Genomic DNA, 18209 nt, shown 5'->3' with positions numbered 1-18209 from the left:
ACAGACAAACAATAAAGTTAAATACCTTAACTACGATCTTGTGGCGACATCTCTACCCCACAAGTCACGAAAACAAAATATCGTGCAAATGTGCAAGAAATCAACATCGAAATCGGTTAGCTGGTACTATCATCACATCATAGATATTTGCTATCATTGTCAGTTAGTTGTCAATGTCCAATGAAAACTAACATGTTTTGCTTCGAGCTTCTAGTTTGCATGTTGTAAATAAAATAAATTCAATAAAATTATACAATATTCATGACTGAAGTGAAATTGCAACAATTATGGCTACTTATGATAATAAAATATGGCTATTGAAAAATATTCGAGATGCATTCATCGCCACCGATGACACGGGCTTATGTGAGATTGTTATGGCTGGTGAAGACTTCTCCAAAATATTTCAAAATAAATCAATCGAAGACAAGAAAAAAATCAAGGAAGGTAGATTTAGCCATGTAGCCACTAATAAAGGTGAGTTGTTTACTCAAATCATTTTTATCTTTATTAACTTTCCAATAAAACAATTTCATACTTATGTAAACAATGTGTGGGTATTGTTTATATAAATAAAAGCATTGAATAATATCTTGAGCCATATTAGTTATGATCCGACCTAAAAAAGGGTAGAAATTAACGCAATGTCACATAAAAAAATATTAATTAGGTTACATCATGTTTTATTTGAAACTAGCTTTCCCCCGCGACTCCGTCCGCGCGGATTTCGGTCTTCGCGTAGATGGTTTATTTCTCCATTTTATTTTCAGTCCGGTCAATTTAGACCAAAAAATAGGAATGAAGCTACATTAATTCCCATCAAGCTGAAAATGAGTATAATTGTTTAAAACACAATCAAAAGCATTATTTCAAAATTCCCCATGATTCCGGTTTAAGGAAAAAAATTACCCAAGGTCAAAGGTAAGAAAATGGGATTTTCACGATTTTCTTCAAAACGGTAGTAAGTTTTATAGGAAAATTACCTCAGACATAGATTGTAGATCATAAAGATATCTATAAAAAGGAATCAATATTTTTTTTCAATAATGATAAAGGCTGAGAATCGTTACCTGCAGTGGAATAGAAGCCCGCGTAGCACACAATAGATTTTATACTTTTATTTTAAATACACTACACAATATAATAGATATGGGTGAATATACGCTATTTGAATTTCAATGGTCTTTAGAAAATGTTTATGTTAAACTTATTATATTATTGTTTCTCTATGTTTAAACAATAAATAACATGGCCTTTTATCTGGCCCACATAGTCTAATCACGATAATTGTTTAATTTAAAGCATTATTAGCTTAAAAAGTTAAAAATGTATACTCCTCTGGCCTTCCCATTCATGCATTACAATGATTGAACGGCAATATACTTTAAATACGTATACACAAATATGTTTTTTTTTAATTATTACTAACTGTTATAAATATCGAAACATATTTAATCAAAATACATTGTAAAAATATTTAATAATATAAAAAAGTAAAACTTATTTTCATGTCATGTTACAAATACGTCACTTCATCTGGCGAAACTCTAAAGAAGAAAAATTTCACTTAAAATCGCCAATTTGTGTTTTGATCTTGAACTGAGCTCGTCGACCAGTTTGAAGTTAGTAGCAAGCTAATGGTTTTGAGCAAAACTTAAATAATATTGCGTCAGTTTACGAATGAATTTGGGAGAGCGTGTTTTTGCCACTCGTTGGAGTATTTCCTTTGGTAAGCATATGTTTTTTGTATTTTATTGTTGGAAAACTGTTTATTAGCACATTGCAAGGTTTATTGTGTGTAGATGTCATGTGTTACGTCAAACTGTGGTGCGAAAATCGAGTGATGTTTTTTTTGTACGTTAAGTATGATTTTGTCACTACTCTGGCGTCACTTCTGTGGCAAATTTCATGCCAGAGGAAATACATGACCGCCAGAGAAGTGACGAAATTCTGTTTCGTTAAATATCTTAATTAGACGGCTGATTTGGTGTAATGGTTAAGAAGTTGGTCATTACGCCTGAGGTCGCGGGTTCGATCCCCGCACAGTACAAACATTTGTGTGCATGAACATGCCTGTAGTGGGCCATCCGCGGGGATCTCGGCCCGGTACAAGTATTCTGCTACGCAGATGATACGCTTGTGGCCGCCTGGGGACACGAACTTGAAGCGGCAGAAATGATGATTCGTTCGTCGCGTTGGTATGCTAGGGTTAAGGGTAGCCCTGAGCAAAACGGAGGCCATCGCCTTTGGCGGTCGAGGTTGGAAGACTCAGGCCGGTGTGTTCATGATGGTGGATGGGGAGAGGGTACATGTGATGCCACACATCAAATACCTTGGCATCATATTGGACCCACGGTGGAACTTCGGGGAGCACTTTAGACAGCTAGTTCCCCAATTAGTGAGAACCGCATCGGCACTCAGCCGGCTGCTGCCTAACATTGGTAGGCCTGGTGCTACATGTCGGCGCCTATATGCAGGTGTAACACGCAGCATGGCGGTGTATGGGTCGCCGATATCGGCTGATAGGCTCACTAGAGCCAACAGGGCCTTGCTGCGACGACCACAGCGTGTGGTGGCCATACGTATCTGCAGGGCCTACACCACTGTGGTGTGGGCGGCAGCCTGCGCTCTGGCTGGTACCCCACCCTGAGAACTGGACGCTCTGGCTCAAAAAGAGTTGTTCTGGGAAAGGAGGAGGAGGGCGGAGATGCCTGAATTAGCGGGAGCGGCTGGTGTAAACTTGGCTGTGGTATTGCGGGAGCGATAGAGAACTCCGAATTCAGCCATTGTACTATCGGGGCGCTCCTTCCATCGCTTGACAACTGGTTGGACCGACGCCACGGCCAGGTGACATTCAGGCTGACGCAGGTAATGACCGGACATGGTTGCTTCGGTCATTACCTGCATCAGATTAGAAAAGAGGCTACTGAGGTCTGCCATGAGTGTGGGGAGCCGGATGATACGGCCCAACATACTCTGGCAGAGTGCTCGAAGTGGTCGGATGAGAAGGCCACCCTCATGACCGCCTTAGAAATAGGGAACCTCTCGCTGCAAAGTGTAGTAGCTGCGATGCTGTGCTGCAAGAGGAAATGGGAAGCAGTGGTTTCCTTCTGCGAGTACGTCATCTCGCAGAACACGATCACTTTATCGTGCGCGCCTACTGCCTCACTAGGGTCACTTCCCGACCCTGGGATGGAAAGGGCGGCCAGCAACTTACTGGTCACCTATTACAGCAAGATTCCCGGCACAGAAGCGCCGGGCAGCCTGAGAGCATCGTGGTGGAATTCCTGCGATCCCATGATGCAAAATCATCACCCTCAAAAAGGCAAGAAGGGCGCACGGAGGGGTTTTAGTGGGTAGGCTGGTTTACTAGGTGCCAGGAGTCCCACACTCTCCCGGGTGTTGACCCGGGGTCTTGTCCGTAAAAAGGATTTCCCCTTCGATAACAAAAAAAAAAGTATAGTAAGTTCAGTATTTGAGTATAAAATATTTAGCTACACAAAAATTGTTGATTCTGATCTGAAAATGAAAGAGTTCATTTATACTGGAGACTGAAACTTTTAAGTTGTTTAAATAATCTCGAGACTGAAAGGTGTATCATTAAATAGTACTATTGTTTTGTTTTGTGAAAGAAGAGTATATATTTTTTTTAGTAAGTTGGTTAATAATACAGTGCTTTAAATGTTACAAACTTAGAATTTTGTGATTGTTTTATAATAAAAAAACTATTAAAGGGTAATATTTACTGTTAATTTCATCACAGATGAGACTGATAAGTAGAATATACTTCATTCTGTTATTTTAAAACGGGCATTGATAACTTAAGCATTAAAAAATAATAAGGTTGCATTAAGAAATTGTGAAGACTGAATGTGCCTTATATAATAAAAAATATTCTAATACAATAATTTAAACGTGTTTAATTTAATATAAGTCTCTTTACTCGTCTTATAACAAAGGTGTGTCACTTTCCTGGTTCAATTTGTCACTACTCTGCCAGTAGTGTCACTCCTCTGGTAACACATTTTCCTCTGGTACTTATAAAACACCAAAATATGAGAAATTCTTCTGGCCTCCATCATTAAAACTTTAAAAATAGTGTCAAATAGAGAAATTATAAATATTAAATAGAATGGATAAAATTTCCTTCTGGGACACAAAAAAATCAAATAGCGTATATTCACCCATATATTTTATTGAGTTATAAAGATATTAGAATATTCACACATCACAGTTTTTTTTCAGAAGTCACGAGTGACATGACAGTGTCTTTCTTTTTATTTCTTGCTTGTGCTATACAACCTTAATACTTTCCCTCACTAGCTAGAAAAGTTTGTAGCCCCAAGTTGGCTCTTAACTTGATGAGCCTGGGCTTTGGAACAGCCTTCGTCAATAAATCAGCTAATTGTTCAACTGAGCTTGTCTTCATAATATGAACCAGTCCCTCTTGCACTGTCTCTCTAACAAAAAAGTGTCTCACTCGGATATGCTTGGTTCGCTTATGAAATACGGGATTGTTTGCAAGCTGTATGGCTGCTTCATTGTCTACTTTTAATGTTGGTACATTTTCCAAGCATGTTAGTTGACTGAAAATTCTTTGAAGCCAGACCAACTCTCGTGCTCCTTCACTTGCTGCAACAATCTCAGCTTCAGTCGTTGAAATCGCTACCGATGGTTGCCGTTGGCTTAACCACGAAACAGCTCCTCCAGCAAAAAGACAAGCGACTCCTGTTGTTGAACGTCCAGTCATATCATCACCTCCGTGATCTGCATCACTGTAACCTTCAACCAAGTTTCTAACAGAATTTGCTTCATATCTTAAGCCAAAGGATATTGTTCCCTTCAGATATCTGAATATCCTTTTTACTCTTAGCCAATCACTTTCGGTTGGGTTTTCCAGTTTTCTAGAAACTACTCCAACAGCATAAGCTATATCAGGCCGCGTGCCTGTCATAAGGTATGCTAAAGCACCTACTGCTTCTCTGTATGGAAATTGCTTCTCAGAATCTCCATTTCGCACTTTCCCTGATTCAGAAATCTGATTTCTTTCAATTGGTGTCGATACTGGATTACATTCTGACATTCTAAAACGATCTAAAATCTTCCTTGTATAAGCTTCTTGTTTAACATATACAGAACTGTCTTCAGATCTCTCAATTTCCAAACCTAGATAGTAAGAAGCAGGTTTTATTGTGATTTTTATTGTACTTCCTAATTCTTTTAGGAACTGGTGTGCCAAAGCTTCATCTGTTGTTGCTACAAGTCCATCGTCCACATAAAGAGTTATCAAAATTTTCTTGCCTTTCATAATCTTTGTGAATAGACAATTATCAGAAGAACTCTGTACGAAACCTTTTTCTAGCAGGATTTCCGCAAAGCAAGAATTCCAGCAGCGTGGTGCTTGCTTAAGTCCATATAGGCTTCTCTTTAATCGACAGACTTTTGATGTGCCATCGCTAAATCCATCAGGCTGACTCATGTAAATCTCTTCTTCGACCTTGCCATTTAGAAATGCAGTTGACACGTCAAATTGCATCAGATGTAGTTTTTCTTTGGCGCTGACACTTAACAAAGCTCTTATTGTAGCCATCCGGGCCACCGGACTATAGGTCTGTTCATAGTCAATCCCTTTTCGTTGCTTGAACCCTTTTGCTACAAGTCTTGCCTTGTATTTGTCTATTGTGCCATCTGGTTGGCGTTTAATTGTAAAGACCCATTTACATGGAAGCGCTCTTTTGTTTGGCGGCAAATCACACAACGTCCAAACTTCATTATCTTCAAGAGACTTAAGTTCACTAGCCATGGCCTTTTGCCATTCAGCTCTATCTTCTCTCTCAAGAGCTTCCTTATAGGTCTCAGGAAATTTCTCTACACCCACAAAACACACATAATCATCAAACTTCTTAGGACGCAGAATTGTTGATCTATCTCTCAGATTATAACGAGGCTCCACTTCTGTTTCAAGAGGCTCTACTATTTCCAACTGATTTTGATCAGCATCAACAAATACTTCTTCCTCGTGTAAGCTTTCCCTTGAATTATAATGTGGATTGTCAATCATCATAGGTGTTACTTCAGAGTTCTCTCTACCTTGAGTTCTTTGATCTTGGTCTTCTCTAGTTAGACTATTTTCTCCCTCTAGACCATGATCAAGACGATCTGCATTTTCAGGCAATTCTTGAATGTTTTCACAATAATCGTTGTTTGGCACTCCCTCTGACGAAATAGGATTATTGATGATAGTCTTGAATTCAACATCAGATTCAAACGTTATGTCCCTCGACTTAAACGTCTTGACTCCATCCCAAACACGATAGCCATCATCATTCTCGTAGCCGACTAAAATGCCTTTAATCGCTTTTTTCTCCATTTTCTTACGATTCTGTTTTGGAACATGTGCGTAACATGTACTACCAATAATCTTAAGATGGGATATTTTAGGCTTTTTCCCAAACCACAGTTCATATGGTACCTTATCTGCTTCTCTTGTAGGCCCAGTCCTATTTAGAACATACGCAACTGTGTTAATTAATTCAGCCCATAGTACTTGTGGTAACTCTCCTCTTGCATGCATAATCGATCTAGCAGCCTCTACTAATGTCCGATTTTCTCTCTCACTACAGCCATTCTGCTCTGGCGTGTATGGCATTGTTAATCGCTGCTGAATACCATATCTCTGTAATATTTTACGAACGTTTTCATTATTGAATTCGCCACCATTGTCACTCAGGAGAGTTTTGACAGTATGCCCAGTATTCTTTACTTCTTGAAGCATTAAAAGGAGTTTATCTTTAACTTCCGATTTGTGTCTAATGAAGTAAACCATGCGATAACTCGAATAATCGTCCTTAAATAAAACGTAGTATTGATATTTCGAGATGCTTTTTGCGAAGGGACCACAAACATCTGTGTGAATTAGCTCTCCAACTGCTTTAGCTCTTTCCCTTGTCCCAAACGGCTTTCGGTGAGACTTTCCATAAATACAACCTTCACACGTCATTTTATCTGGACTAAGTTGAATGCCTAACTCACGTTTTACCACGCGAATAACATGTCGTTTGTCCTGGTGCGCAAGTCGTTCATGATATAACTGTAGCAAATTAGAGCCTGTCACAGCGTTTATTTCTATAGCTGAATGCTTAGTCGGAACAATTGTCTTTATTTCCAACTTATAAAGTCCACCACAATGGGACCTGCTTCCAACAACTTTAGTCGTGCCGGCAATGTCCAGCTTGCACTCTCTGGTTGTAGAAGTAAACACACTATTTTGCACCTTATCTTGTGCAGCCAATGGTGAAAACAGGTTTTTCGTTAAGGATGGTACTAGCCACACATTGTTCAAAGTTATTATTTCTTTCTGCCCATTGACATTTGATTCCACCTCTACAGAACCCGTTCCTAAAGCTGGTATTGTAGTTCCATCTGCCGTATTGACAGTGTGATCTGAATCAAATTCATGAAAATCATTGAAGAAACTTTTCTTGACAGCAATGTGTACCGTCGCGCCGTTATCAACGTACCAATTTTCTCTATCTTGCATCTGATTATTAGAGCAAGCATTTACCATTAACGAAATCTGTTGCACTTGCTTAAACTTTGAACTGGATGCTGATGTGCCTGAAGTTGGTTTTGGTGGCCTCCCATCCTTAATCCACTTCTTACACTTCCGAACTCTATGTCCTTTTCCCGAACAATAGTTACAGATCAGTTGTTCATCCACAGTCTTTTTTCCTTTACGTTCATTAGGTGTAATCACTAGCGTCTCTTGTTTTGAGTCTGACTCTTGACTACCTAACTCTCTTTCGAACGTACACAGATGACTCGTCAAACTATCGATCGTTCTCTCTGACTGTTTGAGCATTAGCCAACTTGACTTAAAGTTAAAATATTTGTCATCAAGCGTATCTAAGACTTTACATATGAGGAACATTTCAGGGAGTTTAGCGTCAGGGTCGATTTTTGAAATCTCTACCTTTAATTCTGTCCATAAATTCTTGAGATGTGACATATGTGTTGGAATGTCATCCTCTTTCTTATGCCGAAACCCAAAGAATTCTAAACATAAATTATACGCTCTGTCGTCTGTTTGTCCATCAAATAGTCTATGCAGCTCTTGCCAAACTTCAAGTGCGGTTCTAAATCTCATAACTTTTTTGAGTGTATCCTCTGACATATTGGTTGTCAACATGAGTAGAGCACCACTCTCAGTCCGCCTATATTTAGCCATCGCAGCATTATAGGTGCTGATTTCGGCGTCACCTGCTCCGTCATTAAGAATAGGTTTCATAAGCTTACCCTCTACTGCTTCTAAAGCACCTTCCGTGCCTTCAAGCATAATAGAAATTTTATATTTCCAGGTAGCCCAGTTTTCCTTTCCTGTTAACTTTCCAATTTCAATTTTTGTAGAAAAATCCATGATGCTTCGTTTCGATCTTCCAGTGGGGCACAGAACCTGATAAAGGCTGAGAATCGTTACCTGCAGTGGAATAGAAGCCCGCGTAGCACACAATAGATTTTATACTTTTATTTTAAATACACTACACAATATAATAGATATATTTTATTGAGTTATAAAGATATTAGAATATTCACACATCACAGTTTTTCTTCAGAAGTCACGAGTGACATGACAGTGTCTTTCTTTTTATTTCTTGCTTGTGCTATACAACCTTAATAAATAAAGCTACCGTTTCTGAGATATTACGATGCAAAAAGTTGCAAGCGTCATAATATGCATAAGCACGTCTCGTATATACTCTATGTAGCAGTAATATAAGTAAAAATATTGTTCTGTCGGTAATTTTAACTTGAATTCAAAATATAAAATATACATAAGTATAATGAAACCCAGTCCCTTGATTTATATTGTAGTGAAACCTCGAGACAACATCTGTCTCTCTGTTTAATTGTGTACGTGGCTTAGGGTCGTATAGCTGCTTTATCTCAGAATGCTCAACACATGAAATACCGTTAGTCTTTAATAATAGTTGTCCTTGCGGGGATACCGTTGTCGGCTATGGACACCACGGCCTCTCATGCCCTAGGAGTGCCGGCCGTTTAGGGCGCCATGCCGCCCTAAATGATATAATCCTCCGTGCTCTTGCCACCATGGGGCGGCCTTTGGTGTGGGATGCTACTTGTGTCGACACACTTGCGCCGTCTCATCTTCAGGTTACTAAATCTAAGGCCGTTTTGCTTCAAATGAGGCAAAAAACCTCAAAAGGCGCAAATATGTAGTTATCGGGATCAAAGTTTACATCAGATGGCAAGTGTGATAGTGATATTGAAAGGAGAGTGAACGCGGGGAACATGGTGAATGGAGCTTTGCATGCCTTTATGAGCAGTCAGAAACTATCCAAAAAGGCTCGACTGGCTGTGCACAGGGGCGTGTTGGTCCCGACATTAATGTATGGGAGTGAAAGTTGGGTATGGCAAAAGAAGCACGAAAGCAGAATAAATGCAGTGGAAATGGGAGCGTTAAGGAGTATGTTGGGTGTGAAATTGAGTGACCGGATAAGGAACAGTGTGATAAGGGAATGTTGTGATGTGAAAGAAGATGTAGTTACAGGAATAGAAAAGGGTATGTTGAGATGGTTCGGTCATGTGGAGAGGATGAATGAAAACAGGTTGACTAAGCAGATATACATGGAGAGTGTGGAGGGAAAGGTCGGGGTGGGAAGACCTAGACGAACATATCTTGATCAAATTAAGGACGTCCTGGTAAAGGGTCAGGTCAAAAGTACCCGAAACCGCCGAGCTTGCATGAAGAGAGTTATGAATGTAGATGAAGCAAAGGAAGTATGCAGGGATCGTGGCAAGTGGAAACAGGTAGTCTCTGCCTACCCCTCCAGGAAAGAGGCGTGATTTTATGTATGTATGTATGTATGTAGTTATCAGTAATATCTATACTTTTGAACCTTTTGGGGTAGAAACTCTGGGACCGGGGGGCCTATCTGCCCATCAGCTTTTCCGACAATTGTCGAAAAAGCTAATTGAGGTATCTCTTGACCGGAGGGCTGGAAATTATCTGTCTCAGAGAATCAGCATTGCCATTCGAATTGGCAATGCTGCCAGCCTTCTGGGCACATTCCCGCATGTTGATGCTATGCAAGGACTGTACAATTTATAAATTAAATTTTAGTTTGTAGTCATCTTTTTTCTTTCTTTTTATAAGTAGTTTTAGTTTTAATTTGATTATTACTACGCTTTTATTAGCTTGGGTTGTATGTATGTATGTATGTATGTATGTATGTATGTATGTATGTAACGGAATCTTTGAGCTTAATTTTCACTGATTTCTAAACGTCTGATCAACTTGAAACTTTGCACACGTATCAAGGACCGATGACAATGCAATATTTTGATAAGAGTTTCTCATTATCCTTATTAAAACTGCCAGGATTAATAAATTCATTTTTAGATCCTTCGTATGAGAGTAAGGGAGACAGAGATAGCACCAGTGCCAGTAATCTCCATACAAGAAACCAAGAAGTTCTGACGTATAAGGAGTCCAAAAAGAGATGTAATATATTTCCATATAATGTTACTATTAACCTGAGGCTTTTTTATTTCATCGCATCGCTCCATTTAGAATTACCATTAGAAACAATAGTAGAATTAGTAGAATATTTTAAAACAATAAAAAATATATAAGTAATAAAACAAAAGTAATAAATGAAAATTGAACAACTAAATTTACAACAATACAAGAATAAAGTTACTACCTACAGAACTTTGCGATATTTAATACGTATTTAACATATTAATGCGATTCTTGAATTAACATTATGTAACTTTTGCATATTTATAATAGCAACACTGTAATACTCGCTTGGAAAATGAGTGACAGTTTGTTTATTTATGTAAAATAAGTTTTGCAGTAAGTTTTGAATTCGATTCTAACACCTGTAAACTTTCTTTCTGTTTTTTTACCGGTGCCTGTGTATTTACCTATTTGCACTTTGTTTTGTGCTGATAACTTGTCGTTATTTGGAGTTTGGAATCTTCCGTTGAGTCGAGCTTTGTTCTTCCGGATATTCGTGTGATTTTATCATCTGAGATTGGACTCTGACTGTGTTCACTGTGTTGTGCAGATATTTTGAGATAGGACTCCTGTAAAAAGTACCTGATTATTTGAGATAGGAGTCCCAAGTTTGTGTTTGTTTTTGTGAAAGACAGATTTTACTACAAAAGTGCCACGATGTCTTCAGATAAACATTGTTGCGTTCCTGGTTGTAAAGGCAGTGGAGGTATGTTTGAAATATTTTTGTTCCTGTATCAATCTGCCTCTTAATCTTGTGGTTTGATTCCTGGCAAGGCCACAATCGAAAATTGTTATGTTTGCTGGATAGTCAAAAATATTATTAACAGTGATTTATCACTATAAAATTCTTTTCAACTGGGTTTAACAATCATCATACATACATGCATACATATAATCACGTCTATATCCCTTGCGGGGTAGACAGAGCCAACAGTCTTGTAAAGACTGATAGGCCACCTTCAGCTATTGGGCTTTAAGATAGAATTGAGATTCAAATAGTGACAGGTTGCTAGCCCATCGCCTAAAAAAGAATCATGATGATGAGAATATTATGAGATTTAATCCAATCAGGCCACATATAACTTTAAGAAAGTTAGTTGTGAAAACCTCCGGCGATGGGCGCATGGTTGCGAAAGTCATTTCTAGTAAGATAGTTATACAGCGTAGTAGAAGTAGTAGGAAGTTAACACTTCTACCAAAAAATAATTGTATAAAAAAACTAAAAAACTAGGCGTTTTATTGCTAATCAAACTAAAAAATAGAAAATAAATAATAGTTTAAAAAAAACTAAAAAACTACGCTTTATTGCTAATCAAACTAAAAAATAGAAAATAAAATTTAAAGACAAAGGAATTATAAAACAGTAGTAGCAAGTCGAACAATCGGTTATAGTCAATTACCTCCGATTAAAATTATAACAAAATTAAATTTATAAACAAAACAATTTAAATCAGAGTAAAAAGCGTGGGGTGCATTTTACTTCATTTTCATAACTCTCTTGTCATAAATATATGCTAATAGAATGATTTTAATATTTACTACATCAGGCACCCCACGCTTTTTACTCAGATTTCAATTGTTTTGTTTATAAATTTAATTTTGTTATAATTTTAATCGGAGGTAATTGACTATAACCGATTGTTCGACTTGCTACTACTGTTTTATAATTCCTTTGTCTTTAAATTTTATTTTCTATTTTTTAGTTTGATTAGCAATAAAGCGTAGTTTTTTAGTTTTTTTTTGCATTGAATTTGATAATTGTAATCTCTATTATTGTCCTAAGATGATTTTCTTCACTTAGGGTTATTCTATTTTTTTTTTAATAATAAATGCGAAAGTTAGTCTTGAGTGCCACTGCGTAGTGAAAACACGTGTTTATTCTAACCTATTTCAGACTTTTTCAAGTTTAATAATAAAAATGTTAAAAAAAAACGCGCTAATAGTACACTACCTCAGAGGTGGCAAGGAAACGGATGCATATTATGACGCTTGCAACTTTTTGCATCGTTATATCACAGAAACGGTAGCTTTGTTGAAAAAAAATATTGATACCTTTTTTATAGATAACTTTATGATCTACAATTTATGTCTGAGGTAATTTTCCGATTTGAAAAACTTACCGTTTTAAAGAAAATTGCGATACACCCATTTTTTACCTTTGACCGTGAGTAAATTTTTTTCCTTAAACCGGAATCATGGGGAATTTTGAAATAATGCTTTTGATTGTGTTTTAAATAATTATACTCATTTTCAGCTTGATGGGAATTAATGAAGCTATGTAGTAGTTTTTTCATAGTAATTAGTAGCGGCCCGCTTGTGCAGCAAACGGTTCAAGCCAAAGCCGACTTTAGGCGCTACAGGTTACGGCGCTAAATCCACTGCGGGTAACGCAACGTGTGTTCGCGGTTCTACAGAACAACGTCTATGGATAAACTGAAAAATTAAGATTTTTTTTCTTCGTATTTTTTCGGGATAAAAAGTATCCTATTTTACGCCCAGGATAATAAGGTATAATTATACCAAGTTTCATCAAAATCGAACCGTTAGTTTTCACGTGATGCCTGAACATACAGACAGACAGACAAAAATTTTTTTAATCACATTTTTGTGTTTGGTATCGATCCAGTAACACCCCCTGCTATTTATTTTTTCAATATTTTCAATGTACAGAATTGACCTTTCTACAGATTTATTATATGTATAGATGTGAAATACATTATATCCATTATGTGATAGACAAAGCCTCAGGTTTTCATCATCAAACCTTCCTTCCCATCCTTATGGAATAGGCAGAGCAAATTGTCTATAAAAAAAACTTGTTGGTCTTATTCAACTGGGTTCCATAAAAAACATAATTGAGATTCAAATAGTTAAAGTTAGTAAGTAGCCCATCATTTAATGATCAATCCCTTTCTTTACTACAATGCAGAATACCTTGCAAGAATGGATCTGTCATATTTTGCATTCTCTTTTTATTATAGGGAAGGAAGGTATGGGAGATATATCTGAAGATGAAGAGGAGAAGGAAATAGTGACACAATTTGACCCTTACCCAGACTTGGAAGACAGTGATGATGATGACCTCATGTGTGGCAGCTACATCCGCTACGAGGAGTTTGGAGGTCACAGGTATCATTTTGATGATAACCATCACTCATCAAACATCATAAAATTGTGTTATCAATGAACTTCTTTTAAAATCAATGTAATAGGTGCCTTGTAAATTATGAAATGGGAACAGGTTATGTCTGGTGTATTCCTGCAAATGTGGAAAGAATTTTTTTCTTTTGTACAACATCTTGAGAATGTCTGTTATGCTGCCCGCATGAAACAAATTTCCCACAAATTGTCTATTGCAACATCCCAAGTCCATACAAGGAACCTACATATGAAATCTGTAGACCTCTTTTCAAATATGTAATGATAAAAAATTCATACATCATGCATTCAAATTAGAATAGATTTTTTTAATTATAAGATCATAACCCAAAAAATATTTGAAGAATTTATTCCAGACAGAGGTCAAACACAGCTGTCTTGTTGGATAAAAAGGAGCAAGCTTTAAAAAAGGCAGCTAAAATCAAAGTTGTTAAATGGGAAGATCTGTACACATTAACTGCCGACCAAATGGCTGACGTTTTTATGAAAAATGAAGTAAAGAAAACTGAAAAACAGAAGTCCTTACTGGCGGAGCAGATAGAGAAATGTCCAGATTTACCACACCGCCATTATCTGGAGTTTGCGAAGTTTGATGGCACTGCACAAATGGGGCTGCCTACGAAGTCATTCAAAATCTATATGACAGTGTTGCCAGAGAAATATCAGACCTACCCATTGTATGTTTGCGTCATTTCCAGTGCTAAAATTAAGGATCTCGTTGGCTTCACGTGCTATAAGTACAGGTACAAAAATTTTTTTTGGTGTTAATGTTAGAAAACAAAGTGTACAGATTATAAAAGGACAGATAATAAAGTTGCGTGAAAATAAACCTTTATAGTGGAGCCCAGGATGCAACAACCATAATCCTGAAATAGATAAATAAGGTTTTTACATGAAAAAATTCCTATCTAACATCATCTCACAGGGCAACCTACCTGTACATACATATACCAATTACACTTTCATGAGATAAATAAAAAATTACAAATTTATACCACAACATTAGATGGACGCGAAAACTTCTTTCAATGGGCTCCTAAGTTAGGAGTGGTTAGGAGTCCTAACCACTCCGCTTCGCGACGACATTCGCCTCACATACACCCACCCTAAGTATGTCTATTTGTTTACAGCATTGAACATCCAGATATCTCTCTCGGATCTGCACAAAATTATGGGCTTTGTATAGCAGACGAAGATGGGGAAGTTGACTGGGCGTTCCCTTGTCTTGACGCCAATGAACCATGCTCCAAATTCGGATTCACTTGCCTTGGTCTCGTAGACCTGAAGAACAAGCATGCACTAGCTCATGCTCCGATATCTATACCTGACGATGGAATTATCAGCAAGGAGTTGGATGTGTTTCCAAAGGCCTCAGAATCTGGACACAGTCATCAAATCTCGACGAGACATTATACTGGGGAGAGCACAATTTCAGACACAGTTATAAATGCCTTGAGAGCACTTAATGAAGGTGTGTTGCTTATATTTTTTTTATAACCATATTGTCATAAAAAGCGTTTCGTGAAAATTATTCTATGGTTTGCCTTATGATACTATCAATTCCATAAAACATTAAATGCTAAGTTAAAGGCGGGCGAGGCTGCGGGCGAAAATTAGCATGTGTTGAATATCTTTAACGAGGGCTTGCTTTAATCTACTCAAAAATTTTGGAATTCCAGAAAAAAAAGCAATGGCCGAGAGTGAGCAAGACAGGATACAGTCCCATCTAATGGCCGCAGAGCCACCGCAATACAAGACATACAGGGTGCACTTACTAAGGAAAGTGCGAACCAATACGCCAGTCCAACTGATCATATCACTGGACAAGATTGAAGTAGAACCGCTAGTCCCGCAGAAAAATGCGTTTTGGGTAAATATACATACATACAATTTACTAATAAAAAATAGTTTCTACAAACGACGCTCTTTCCATTATAATGCTTTCATTCAAAAAATTCAAAAATGTACTGATATAGTTATTTATGTTTGGTTGTGTATTTAAGTCTATTTCAAAATTATCACCTACATCAACTTAACTAAAAAAATTTTTCATGCAATAAACTAATTCCTTTTCCCCTGCTACAAGTCTTTATAAAAAAAACTCAACTTTTATAGCATTATTTTAAAAGAAACTTATTATTTTTTTTGTTCCTCTTACAGTCAAGGTCGAAATATTTCCTTCACAGCATAGACTCGATAGCGTGGTGCCAAATACTAGAAGCCAGAGCCCATAAAACTACGTTCAGAGTAGTGTATTCACCCGCGCATAATTCAAGCTTCCACGATAGAAGTACTTCAGGTAAAAATTGCAGATAACATATCATTAATTATGGAAGAGAGTGGAGCGAGTGACTTTAAATTGGAGTGAATCAACAATTTTTATATGCATGCAGTCCCAACCTAACGCAAGGTAGTTCACTCCAAAGGGTATGTATATTTGTGACGCGATAACTCTCGAGTCGATAGTTTGATTTTGAATCACTTTGATGAACGGACGATAAAACTGCATGGGTTTCTATAAAAACAATCAGCAAAAAGTGAAAACTATTGTTTGATCAGCTAATTGGTCTATGTATGGAAATGTTAAAAAAATCACTCTTTACTACAAATATGTTTTTGTCCAAACATGCTGTGCCAACATCCTATAAAAATTTAACCTGTTAAATTAAATTGATGAGCTTATTCAAAATACTGTATGCATTTTCCAGGTGGCACCAGTTTCTTCCATCCAACAACAGCATACAAAGTCCACGACTTCGAATGCGACCACGATACAGCCAAAGAGATAGTAGACAAAATAAATATAATTCTAGACCGAAGAAACAGCCCTTGTAGGCGAGAGTACAAGACTGCCAAAGAGAAGAAGTTGCAAACTAGGAGGAGTTTTCACACGAAACATATGAGTTGATCATTCACCAAGTGTGAGAGAACTTTTACTTATTCATTACTTTTATATTTCAAAGTTCCTGTCATTAACTACAGTGTCATACATATTGATTTATACATAGGATTCAAACATACAAATCAAATTTTATTTTTAACAAGTACAAATAATGTAACAACATATTGCACTCGACTAAATTTAAACTACCTAAATGATTCAGGAACAGGAACCAATTCCAACTTATAGTAAAATTAGTTACTTAAATTGAATCATTAAGGACTTCTGAATTTAGTTAAGTGAAATACGCGTTTTAGTCACACAATCTATTTTCCTAATATGAAAAATTTATTACCTTTTTTAAATTTTAATGTGTATGTTTTGATTTATAAATTCGAATATGTTCTATGGCGGCCATGAGTATCGATTGCTATAAATTAGCCATGATCTGTGTGGAATACAGATAATAATTAATGTTTCCTTCATCTGTTTCTTTCTTTCATTCATTCATTCATTCAGCAGTAAATTTTGTGGGACTTCGTATCCTTCAAAATTTCCCTCAATTTTGATGTCTCTGATCCCTCAGTCAAGCCAAAAAATATAGAATAGCCTGTATTAGCCTATAGTTAGATCTTGGAGACAAGCATTCCATTACTTTTCATAAATAAGTTTTGTTGTAAGGTTCGTCCATTTAGACATAGTTCTGCCAATTTCAAACACAATCTTGAATGTCTGCCTTCATCAGCCACTGTGACTTATTTATATATTTATAAGACATTTATTTGGATCAGACCGAGTATGTGATAAATTCATGCAGAATTTAACCAGAAGTGAAAGCAGCTGACCAATCCCTTCCAAAAAATTTACTACAGATTCTAGCAATTACTCATGCCATGAAACATCATAGATAAACCGATTTTTAAAAATAAATCTTCAAATGCATACAATAATATATTCCAAACATTTTAACTAGACTGCTAACTGTTTAATACAAATTGCATTATTAAGTATAATTATGTGATTTTTTAAAATTGATTAAATAATTTTTAGCTCAAGTATTATGATCAATTGTAGAATACTTGTATCTGTGAAAAACCGATACATGGACATGTTGCATCAAAATCATCATAAAAAAATCCCATAAAAAACATGTGTTTGGTTATTCCAAAAATACTTTTAATTATTATAACAATTTTCAATAATGTTTTATGATTGTACAATTCTTAATATTTAAATAGATACTATATAGGAATTTTCAATGGATCATATGTTTTTACCTGGAATTTTTTTATCAGTTTTAGTTAACTGTTACATAAGGATATATAATAAAATGGCATCACTACAGTTACAGATTAATTCCATTTTGATTCTAATTTTAACTTATGATAACACTAATAAAATTATTTACCTCTTGATTATTTTAAATATACTGCCATTATTATGTCTTTGTTTTTAATAGCTCAATTCTCGATTTATTATTAGTTTAAGTGTGTGAGTCTAATAAAGTTATTTAATTCCAATTGTATGAATCGAATTTATGTATCATTAATTAAATGTAATTTATTTGTGATCTGAAAATGAATTAATGAAATAAATTTGTTAAATTTATAATGTTTATTATTTTAG

The 18209-nt window shown here is 36.4% G+C and overlaps 1 protein-coding gene across 2 annotated transcripts; it reads left to right on the top strand.

The window, feature by feature from the left end:
- The first annotated feature begins 172 nt into the window (after positions 1-172).
- On the top strand, positions 173-18114 carry LOC106129403 (stress-activated map kinase-interacting protein 1). 2 transcript variants are annotated; one of them, XM_013327958.2, is made up of 7 exons: positions 173-477; positions 13525-13672; positions 14059-14445; positions 14833-15173; positions 15382-15572; positions 15863-16001; positions 16411-18114. In XM_013327958.2, the coding sequence occupies exons 1-7, from the start codon at positions 288-290 to the stop codon at positions 16608-16610; spliced, it is 1596 nt and encodes a 531-aa protein (XP_013183412.1). In that variant the 5' UTR covers positions 173-287; the 3' UTR covers positions 16611-18114. The 2 variants fall into 2 exon arrangements, with proteins under 2 accessions (XP_013183412.1, XP_013183411.1); XM_013327957.2 differs by having other exon boundaries at positions 14047-14445; positions 16411-18110.
- The last annotated feature ends 95 nt before the right edge of the window (positions 18115-18209 follow it).

This window comes from Amyelois transitella, chromosome 4 (genome assembly GCF_032362555.1).
Source record: "Amyelois transitella isolate CPQ chromosome 4, ilAmyTran1.1, whole genome shotgun sequence".
NCBI classification, from domain to species: domain Eukaryota; kingdom Metazoa; phylum Arthropoda; class Insecta; order Lepidoptera; family Pyralidae; genus Amyelois; species Amyelois transitella.
The sequence above is the reverse complement of the archived record's forward strand: the minus strand, read 5'-3'. Positions and strand labels throughout refer to the sequence as shown.

Coding starts and splice junctions, on each gene's coding strand:
- LOC106129403 (XM_013327957.2), top strand. CDS start 288: ATGGCTACTTATGATAATAAAATATGGCTATTGAAAAATATTCGAGAT. Junction 14,446..14,832: donor TTCACGTGCTATAAGTACAG/GTACAAAAATTT, acceptor ATTTGTTTACAG/CATTGAACATCCAGATATCT. Junction 16,002..16,410: donor CCACGATAGAAGTACTTCAG/GTAAAAATTGCA, acceptor TGCATTTTCCAG/GTGGCACCAGTTTCTTCCAT.